Consider the following 10,613-nt stretch of genomic DNA (forward strand, 5'->3'; position numbering starts at 1 on the left):
ATTCTCTTATCAGCCTCTTGTCACATCTGCCTTGACAACTGAGGGAGAGCTCTTTTCACTATTGGGGAACTGTTTTGCTCCAAATCTTCTCTCAGTTCTGAGCTTGGTTTAGGAAATAGAAAGACACTAATTCCATCCTGCTATATCCTTCCCCTGAAGTTGAACACATCAACCATCTTCTTAAATGGGGGAAAGAGGAAGGGTAGCATAACATGTATATAGGTCAGGATCCCACCATATTAATAAATGGTGCTGAGAAAGTTGGCTATGCTATTGGAAAGACAGTCAGATTGGCTCCACATCGCAGTACACATACCAAAATGCACAAACACACGTGCAGTTTTTTTTAATGCAATAAGTCTAGAAGAAAATATTGTTTTTTAAAAAAAATTTACATTCAGTAAAATTTATGTTTTTGGTGTATAGTTATATGAGTTTTAACACGTGCATAGATTCATGTAACCATCACAAACAAGATTCAAAACAATTACATCGATTTCAATTTCAACTTAGGTTGTCCTTTTGTAATCAAACCCTCTCCCATCTCTAAGCTCTGGAAACTGACTTATTCTCTTCTCTATAGTTTTGCCTTTCTAGAATGCCATGTAAATGGAAATATGCAGTCTGTAATTTTTTGAGATTAACTTATTTTACTTAGCAGACTGCATTTGAGATTCATTTATGTTGTTCTAAGTAGGAGTAGGCTGTTCTTTTTTATTTTTGAGAAGTATTCCATTGTATAGATGAACCACAGTTTGTTTATCCATTCACCTGTGAAAGGACATTAGGTTGTTTCCAGTTTGGGGCAATTATGAATAATGGAGCTATAAACATTCATGTACAAGTTTTTGTGTGAACATAAGTTTTCATTTCTCTAACTGAATATCTAAAAGCGAGATCGCTTGCTCATGCAGTAAATATATGTTTAACTATAGAAGGAACTGACAAATTGTTTTCTAGAGAGGCTGTTCCATTTTGCATTCCCACCGGTAATGTATCAAAGTTCTAGTTGCTCCATACCTTCACCAGCACTTGGTTTTGCCAGAATTTTTTTGTTTTTGTTTTTGTTTTTCTTTCTTTCTTCCTTATTTTTTTAACCAAGAATTACTTTTTAAATTTTTCGAATAATTTTTTATTTTTCAATTACAATTGACATACAATATTAGTTTCAGCTGTACAACATAGTGATTAGACATTTAGATAACTTATGAAGTGATCATGCCAATAAATCTAGTACCCATCTGACACCATACGTAGTTGTTACAATATTATTGACTATATTCCTTATGCTATACTTTACATCCCCATGACTATTTTGTAAATACCAAATTGTACTTTTGAATCCAGTCCCCTTTTTCACCTAACCCTTAACCCTCTTTCCATCTGGCAGCCATCAAAATGTCTTCTGTATCTATGAGTTTGTTTCTGTTTTGTTTGTTTCTTTATTTTGTTCTTTAGATTCCACATGTTAAGTGAAATCATATAGCATTTGTTTTTCTCTGTCTGGCCTACCCTACTCAGCATAATACCCTCTAGGTCTATCCATGTTGTTGCAAATGGCAATTTTCGTTGTCTTCTTTTTTAATTTTAGCCATTTTAATAATTATGTGGTGGTATCTCACTGTGGTTTTAATTTGCATTTCCGTAATGACAGATGTTGTTGAGCATCTTTTCAAGTGCTTATTTATTATTCATACATTTTCTTTGATAATGTGTCTGTTCTGATCTTTTGCTAATTTTTAAAATGGCTTGTGTATTTTCTTCAGTTTGGAAAGATTTTATGTAGCCTGAATATAAGCCCTTTGTCAGATATGTGATTTGCAAATATTTTCTCGCAGTCTCTTGCTTTTTAAAAAAAATTTCTTAAGAAAATATTGGTTTTACAATTTAACAAAGGTTTAAATACTGATGACTATTTGCTTACCTTTGGGCTGATGAAGAACTTTCCAAGCATAAAATCAAAAAATAAAGGAGCAATTAAATATGGGTACTTTTAAAATTTTTTAATGGAAAATCACTAAAAACTAAAAAGTCAAGTAACAAATTACAGAAAATGTTTGCATAAGTATAATCCATAAAAGACTGATACATTTAATATGTAAAAAGCCCATATAAATTGGTAGAAAAACTAATAATCTAATAGAAAACTTGGCAAAGGGCTTGGAGCCATTTCAGTGAAGAAACATAAATGCCAAAAAAACATTTTTTAAGATGCTGATAATACTCAATATTAGGAAAGGAGTCAGGACACAGCTGGTAGGAGAATAAGCTGAGTTAATCTTCTCGGAAGGCAGTTTGGCACTATGTATAAAGAGCCTTAAAATTGTTCATACTCTGACCTACTATCTCCTCTTCTAGGAGATAGTAGGTCAGAGTATGAACAATTCTCTGAAAGGGCAGAGAAGGCAGAAGGCCAGGGAATACTTAGAGCTGGAGGAGAGGTTCCTACACATGTATACAATCATCCTGAATCCCCATTTAATACATACTATTTCTGCATTAAAAAAGCAACGATTTTTTTCCTGCCGCCATCTGAGTTTAAGCTGGAGCTGTTGCTGGCTAAGCAACCTACACCATTCACACTTGTGTTGTTCCCATGTGGTCCCCCAGGACACCTTTGCACTGGGCTGCAGCTGCAGGGAAGGCAGAATGTGTGCAGTCACTGCTAGAGTTGGGGATGGACAGCAACCTCCGAGACATCAACGAGAGTACGCCCCTGGCCTACGCCCTGTACTGCGGCCATGTGGCCTGTGTTAAACTCCTCTCCCAAGAGAGCAGGTGAGCGCAGCAGGAGGCATTCATTTTTATTTCCTCTCAAAGATATAAAAAATTGGATGAAATTTTTTTGATTGCCAATGTGCAAAACCAGCAATAACTTAATAATGACATTTGTCATTATCTAAATATAGCAACATGTTTTCAACTCAGCGGAGCAAAATGATAGTAGTAAGCCTGAATCTGTCAGCCTAACATTCACTGAACTTTAATCTCTTCTTTCCTTTTTTTCCCTTTCCTCTTCCCTTTATGCCATGTTATTTTAATCTTCTTGCCTAAATCAGCAGTTATTAAACTACTTATTTTCATGATACTTTTATACTTTCAAAAATTATGGAGGACCCGAAAGAGCTTTTGTTTATATGTTACATTTGTCGATGTTTATGGCATTAGATATTAAAACAAATTTTTAATAAAATATTTATTCAATTTAAAGTAATAATAAACTCTTTACATTTTCATGTTAACATAAATACAATATTTTTAGTCGAAATAACCTATTCTTACAAAAAAAATTGTAATGAGAAGTATATCATTGTTTTACATTGTTTTGCAAATCTCTGGTATCTTAACAGAAGTTTATAGAATACGGCTGGATTCGCACTTCTGCTTCTACATTCAATCTGTTGGAATACATTGGATTAAGTGTATGAAAATAATCTGGCCTCACATAAATGTGTAGTTGGACAATTAGATATTTCAATAACCTTTTTAGATAATTATGGACACTTTTCCTTTGATATTATACTAAAACTTGATGAGCAGTAGTTTCCTAAAGGTTAGTTGCAATGTGGACTCTGTCGCCATATTAGTGAACTTTTTCTCCTCTGTTACATTCAAATCCATTAGTCTATCCTGCACTTTAATGAGTCTTATACCATGAATGATTATATAACATCTTGCTTCGGTCCTTTGGAAAATGACCGAATGAATATCTTTCAAATGACACATTTCATTATACGATATCAAAAACTCACATTTGTTAATATCATCACTGATCTTGTCTTAAAAGCCTTTATGTATCAGGAAGCTGTCAAGCTCACAATGTGGATTCAAGTTTTCCAAAATTCTAATTTTTGCTTGAAATCTAGACTCTTATCATTGGCAACAATTATTGTCATGTATATTGAAAGGACAGACTCACTTTGTTCATTTTTGAGAAAATTTCTGCAAATATCTCACTCTGAATAACCATAAGTCTATAAGTCATAAAAATTATGTGCCATGCAAAAAAAGTGTCTAATTTAGTTGGCAACTCAATTCTACGAGTGCTTTACCTCAAGACAACTATCATACTTTAGTATATAGTAGAATTGTTTATGAGTACTTTCTATTTTGTCAAAAAATATATATCAAAGGATCAATATTTAATAATAGTAATAACTTTTACTGGACATTATTAAGTTAAACGACAATTTTTGTGATGCGCAAAAGCTTCAATTGTGCCAAATAGCCCACAGTTTCACCCATTATCTCTATTGCACCCTTGGTACAAAAAAACAGCACAGCGAAAAAGACAAATAACATCTTGATATTATTATGAATATAGTTTTAACCTTATGTTAAAAGACTGTCAAGAATCCCTTCCCCAGAGTTCAGTGGACCATAGTTTGAGACCCACGGGCCTAAAGCACAACCTGTTACAAGAAAAAGTGATAAACTGTAGAAGATGCCGAAACAGCATTAATTAGCACAGGGGCATATTCTACATAAGGAAACTTGAAAAAAAAAATGTTAGAAATCTCCTGGGGTTCTTTCTGTTAGTGTTAGGAGTCCAGAAGTAGTGTTCAATATTTCAAAAAGCCTATTGGAAGGTTAAAAAAGGAAGATAAAAAAACATTCACAGGAATAAAGATTCAATTATGCACTGTGTCACTTGTAAGAAAAAAAAAAACACTCATTCTATGCAGCCAAAATAAGTGGTGTTTTTCAAATTATAGATTACAGTTTCTCACTCTAAAGAGTAACGATGCAGTCTGGCTTTTAGGGTCTGCACATGAGTCAGGTTTCATCATTAACTCATGCCGCAGAGAGCATTAAGTCCTTTATGGCCTCAAAAGAGAAAAACACAGAATTTTCCAAGGAATAAAAACAAAATAGTGCCGTGGGGGGAAACTCTCCACCTAAGAAGAGCCAGCCAAACACTGCTGACCTGTTTTTCTTTAGAATTCGCCTGCCCATTCGGTGCTGCTCGCTTTTCTTCTGCTGCCACACCCAGCCTCTGGCATACACACTTCCTCTTACGCAGCTGAAGCCCAGACAAAAGCTTCTTTCCTTGGTTTCCTTTAGTAACTTTTTTTTAATAAGTATTTTTCAATAGGGAAACAAAAACACACAAACGGCATAAAATGGGCAGGCTTCCTGAGATGGGTAATGTCAGAGCTCTGCCGGGATCTCCTGGGATCCTTTTCAGAGAACCTCTGTAACCACACTCCCCTCAACTTCTGCAACCTCCACCCTGCTTCTACTAGTTAAAGCTTCAACTCAACCCTTGGCCTTCGTCTCTTTGACTTAAAACTTACACTCCTACTGCCTCTCTCAAAACAGACTACCTAGGGATAAATTTTGAAAGGATAGCCCGTGAGGGAGCAAGAAGAATCTAAGACATGTTCCAACTGGGCAGAGAACTGACCATGGCAAGGACCACTTCTAGAAAGGAGTTGTGAATTCTTGCACTTTGTCTTTGGCTTGAAAGGGCTATGAGGTATCTTTGAAGGATCTAAGACATTCTTCTCAAGCATATGGTTAGTAGTGGTGTCTGCACTTTCTATCCTCATATGCTATTCTTGTTATTTCATATTCTCATAGAACAGAGCCTACACAACCCCTTCCTTCCCAGAACAGTAGACCCCAGAAGAAGGAGGGGCGTTTCGGCACACTCAATCAAATCTTCTGCAAAAACAGGAAAGAAGAACAGAGGGCCTATCAGAAGTATCACAGCAGGGACGCACACAGCGGGGAGAACAGCTCGGAAGTTGATGACATCATCACCACCTTTGACAGCACTGTGGATACCAACTGCCAAGAACAGCCTGGTGATCAGGTGGCTATGGTTGACTTTAAAAAGAGGATCTCAGAGAATTCAAAATACCTCTTGCCGGAAAAGAAGCCTCTGGCATATAAGGGGCTTCCACCAATCAGAACGCAGAGTCTCCCACCCATCACCCTGGGCAATAACTTCCTGACGGCCTCCCATGGGGCTATTTCCCATGCTGGCCTGAGCTCTGGTACTCATCACCTGGCCCAGCCATCTCAGAAAAGCCGGAGTGAGCAGGATTTATTGACTAATAGAACTGGCAGCCAGGCATTGCTAGATAACCCCTGGAGAGGTGATTCTAGCCAGGTGTTCTGCAAAGCTTGGACTACGTCTTCTGATAAGCTGCTAGACAGGTTGCTCACCAGCAGATCCAGTCACCAGGAAGTCTCTGTGCCTCCATATCTTCCTCATCTACATAATCCTTCATCAGGTAAAGTCCTGGCTTCCTTCTTCTTCATTCTTGGCAGGCTCTATAAGGAAATATGTCTCATATAGTTCTGAGTAAGGAACTAGAGTGATAGTAGCCTAGGGGGCAGGGCCAGAGCAAATTGGGTGATTAGGGACATGTTTTTCCTTGAATTCACTAGATTCAAGACTTCCAGGCAATTGTAAATAAAAGCATGTTCCCAGCAAATCTTCCCAGCAAATATATGTGGTGACTGGCATATTAGAACAGGAATATTACTATTTCCACTAGCTAGGATTCTTAACCAGGGGTGTTTAGCAAAATTACCTGTGAGAGGTTGATTTGTTTTTTTTGCGTGATTGTTTTTAAATGAGGTATTCAATTCTCATTCCAGACCTACTGAACCAAAATCTTAGTGAGGGAAGAGGGAAGATGGTAATGCCTTGCATGTATACATGTAGAAAAGAAATGCATTCACACTTTTATGGTTCAAGGCTCCACACATACCAAAGGGTCACATGGCAATTCTCCCTCTGGCCTCTAACCTCAGTTACTTAGCACCCCTCAGTACCCCCAAAGCTACCAATGTTCTTAATTTTTTGTTTATTCTTCCAGAGATATTTTGTACACATATATATATTTATATACATTAAATATGTATATATCACCCTTCTAAATAAATGTATCACACTAAAGAATTTATACACATACAAGCAAATATATATATATGTATATTTCCTCCTTTCTGAATAAATATACCATGCTAAAAATTTTATTTTTATATTTTTTAAATGATTCTGGTGCACTCTGGAGACTGGGAACCATTGCTCTAAAGCAGAGTCTACAAAACGGCTTCCAAAATTGTTTTATTACCACCATATCTAGTTCTATTTTCAAGTGAATTGATTGCTAATGTTTAAAAATCATTATGTTTTACATAAAAATCTAAAATTCTGGCTTCTCTTGAGAAATTGAAAAATCTGACAAGACTGAACCCAAATTCTCACTTAGGAATAATTGGCTGGATCTGAATAACCCCTCTCCCCTTCGGTACCACTTGGACATTGCTGAACCACAGCTCAACCTAGCCTACACTACTTTCTAGTATGTCTCCATGAAGTGTCAGTTCTTTTTCAATGAGTTTCTGTTGTTGTCTTTCTTATAGTAAGGTTAAGGGGGAAATGATATATTTCTTGAACCCATGTTTCCATCAAAAGTAGGAGAATGAAAGACCAAGAAGGCTATGTGCTGGTTTTCTTTAGAGAAGTGGAGGAGGGCCATATTTCTTTGGAAATGAGGACTATAATTTCCTATTCCTAAATACGCAGCATGAGTCTGGCTTTCCTTGCATCTGCCTGGTGTCTAAAGCCTGTGGAGCAGAGTATGGCTCCTCTCATACATGTTTATATATATTTAAGCACAGGGTAAATATGGGTAAGTACATGAAAGCTTTCTCCTGGTATTTGAGAAAAACTCCACTCAAGATTTTACTTCCTCCACAAAGCACTGAGGCATTAGGCTGGTGGCATGGGTAATGTTTTTGCTTTTGTTCTAGAAAGTCTGCCATCTTTTGACTCTTAGTGGCCTCCAGGGCTTCAACTCAGCCTGCTCTCTGAAGTTGGTCACGTCCTAGCTAATATTTTCTCCTTTGAAAATCTTTCTAAATTTTTGGAAGTCTTGTTCTTTTTCTGTCCCTAAGACAGCCATATTAGTTTTTATTGAGTTCAGCTGCCTGAGACCCAATAAACAGAGACCCAAAGTAACAGTGGCTTAAACAACATAGAATTTTATTGCTCTCATATGAAAGATGTCTAAAGTAGGTAGTTCCCAGGTGTTCAATGGCTCCTTGATCACCAGAGACCCAGGCTTCTTCCATATGTGTGCTCCACAGCTCATCACATGGCTTCCATCCTTCAGATCATTTCACAGTCCACAATAGCTGATGGAGCAGAAGGAAGTAAAGAGAGGGGATAAAATGGATGTGCCCCCAGCTGAATCAGCTCCCATTAAGTGGTCATCTTCCCTTAAGTCCCACATATCTGCTGTTGTCTCATTAGTCAGATCTTTATTCACATGGTCACACCTATCTGCAAGGGAGACTAGAAATTATAGTCTTTTAGCTGGGCACATGGCTATCCCTCCAAAATTGGATTTTTGTTTCTAAAAGAGAAGTGAGGATAGGTATTAGATAGAGAACTAATAGATTCTGTCATATGTGCCATCTAAAACTTTTAATATTATTTGAAATAAAAAGAAATTCAAAAAACTTGGTTTGAGGATTCGCTTCACTTTTCCAGTGAAGTAACTTAAAAAGTCCGGGGGTGGCAAAATAGCAGAAAATAAGAAGCACAATTTTCCAAGAGAATCTTAAATTACTAGCTGCGCCTATATCGAAGCATTTATTTTTTCAACCAATGTTTTTGAGCGCTAATAATAATTAGGAATATCCTAGGCAACTGAGTCATGATTAAGATAAATTTCCCAAGAATATGCAGCCTATAAATGAGCTTTAAGGGATATGGATTTGCTAAAATATTTGTGTAACTGACTTTAAACTGATTTTCTTCTCATGTTTAGATACAAGATCATAGGGTTTTTTTTTTTTTTTAATGAAAGAACCCTATTCATTAAATGGTTATTAAGTGTCTATCATCCTAGTTTATCAAGAGGCGGTATACTCCAGTGGTTAAGAGAGGAGTTCTAAAGCCACACTGTCTGGGTTCAAATTCTGGCTCTGCAACTTGTTGTTACTTAATTTCTCTAAGCCTTTGTTTCCCCATCTGAAAAAAATGAGAGAAAATACCTAACTCACAGGGTTGTGGGTTGCTGTTAACATTAAATTAGTTGATACATGTAAAATACTTAAGAGCAGTGACTTGAACCTATTACCATATTACACACACATTTCGTATTTTTTAACTATGCACCTGGACCTATGTTAAGCAATATGTCTTAGAGGCTATCTAGACATGACTTTTATTTCAAAGATGATGAAATTTAAGAAAGTGTGCTAGTTAACTGCCTATTGGCTCTCAAATCTAGTCTTCTCCCTCCTGCTCTACTCTGTATCTCAGGGAACTACATTTCCCAGGCTCCCTTGCCAGCTGCTTCCAGATACTTTTGGCCAAGTACTGGGAGGCAATGGTGGAACAGTAAGAGCAAGAGAAAGAGGAAAACCATGTAGTTCTACTCAACGTCCCTCTGATTCCTGTGGAATCTCCAACAGTGGCTCTATCTTCCCCCAATTCCCTCTCCATAGCCCCTCACTCTGTGGTTCTGACAACCACTATTTCCTGGGCCTTGGTAATACCTTCTCTTTGCCTTATCCCTCCAGCCTGGAGGCAGGTGCATCTTTCTGCTGTGGCCAGTCTCTGGAATGTCCTTCTACCCTGTGCTGTTTGGTGTCTCAACTTTCCCATCACCAGCATAACCATTTTTTGTATGAAATTCTCTCTGTTTCAAAGATCTAGAGAGGTCTCTATTTTCCTGAATGACCCTGATCAATAAAGCAAGACAAGCCATCTCTCTGGGCCACAGTTTCCTTACCCTCCAGATTGAAGGCTGGGACCATTTTGTTTCATTAGGCCTTCTCCAGCTGCAATTAACATGGCTTAGAAAACTTAAAACAATTTGCTCAAAGTCTTACAACTAATTAGTGACATATTTAGAATTTGAACCCAGATATCCTAAATAGGTATGTATCACCTCGACAAAGTATTTCTTTAAATCTCAAGTCCAGTTTGTTAATATGCTTACCAATTATTGTCTTAGAAATTATATTGTCCTTCCCCGAACTAAAAAAAAAAAAAATTTGTGCCTGTACATTTTATTTTTGTGGACATTTCTAACCCAATTTGAAATGTCGTTTTTAGAACTACTGAGGCTCCTGGACTACAGTTGGGAGGGTTCACTTAAGTGGTTTAAGTTGTTAGTCTAAGCGGGTTGAAACTCAGTGGATTTATACACTGAGCTCCCATATTTGATGTGAAAGCCTAGTGTGGTAAGGCAATTCGATACTATAAATCATACCACTGCTCCACTGGCTTGAACTTGGATATAACTTCGGATTTTCTCCTTTTCCGCCCTGGGTTTAGTAGAAATAATATGGGCTAGCAGTTGCTGCTGTTCGAATTCCTGGAAGCCAATATCCTATGCTTGCATCAGCAACCCTGAACATTTAGCTGTAATGATTATTGCTTAACATTTATTGAGACCTGTCAGTGGGCTAGATGGAGAGAGTTGGGGGAGGAGGCACTTATCCTAATGAGGGAATTTAGAGCACATCGGCTTAATTCATTGCGAGCAGCTTTTAGAGAAAATGGAACAGAAATCTCTATGGTGTTTGCTACTAGCCTGGTTATTTACAAGCCATCACAAGGAAAGTAAGGACGTGCT

The 10,613-nt window shown here is 37.3% G+C and overlaps 1 protein-coding gene across 1 annotated transcript in view; it reads left to right on the forward strand.

The window, feature by feature from the left end:
• ANKRD55 (ankyrin repeat domain 55) overlaps positions 1 to 10,613 on the forward strand; it is a 90,808-nt gene that overhangs the window by 72,845 nt on the left and 7,350 nt on the right. Inside the window, exons 9-10 of the mRNA XM_011371049.1 lie at positions 2,611 to 2,778; positions 5,584 to 6,242. Coding sequence (XP_011369351.1) covers positions 2,611 to 2,778; positions 5,584 to 6,242 — 827 coding nt within the window. The remainder of the gene's footprint in view (positions 1 to 2,610; positions 2,779 to 5,583; positions 6,243 to 10,613) is intronic.

Source organism: Pteropus vampyrus, unplaced genomic scaffold, assembly GCF_000151845.1.
Source record: "Pteropus vampyrus isolate Shadow unplaced genomic scaffold, Pvam_2.0 Scaffold181, whole genome shotgun sequence".
NCBI classification, from domain to species: domain Eukaryota; kingdom Metazoa; phylum Chordata; class Mammalia; order Chiroptera; family Pteropodidae; genus Pteropus; species Pteropus vampyrus.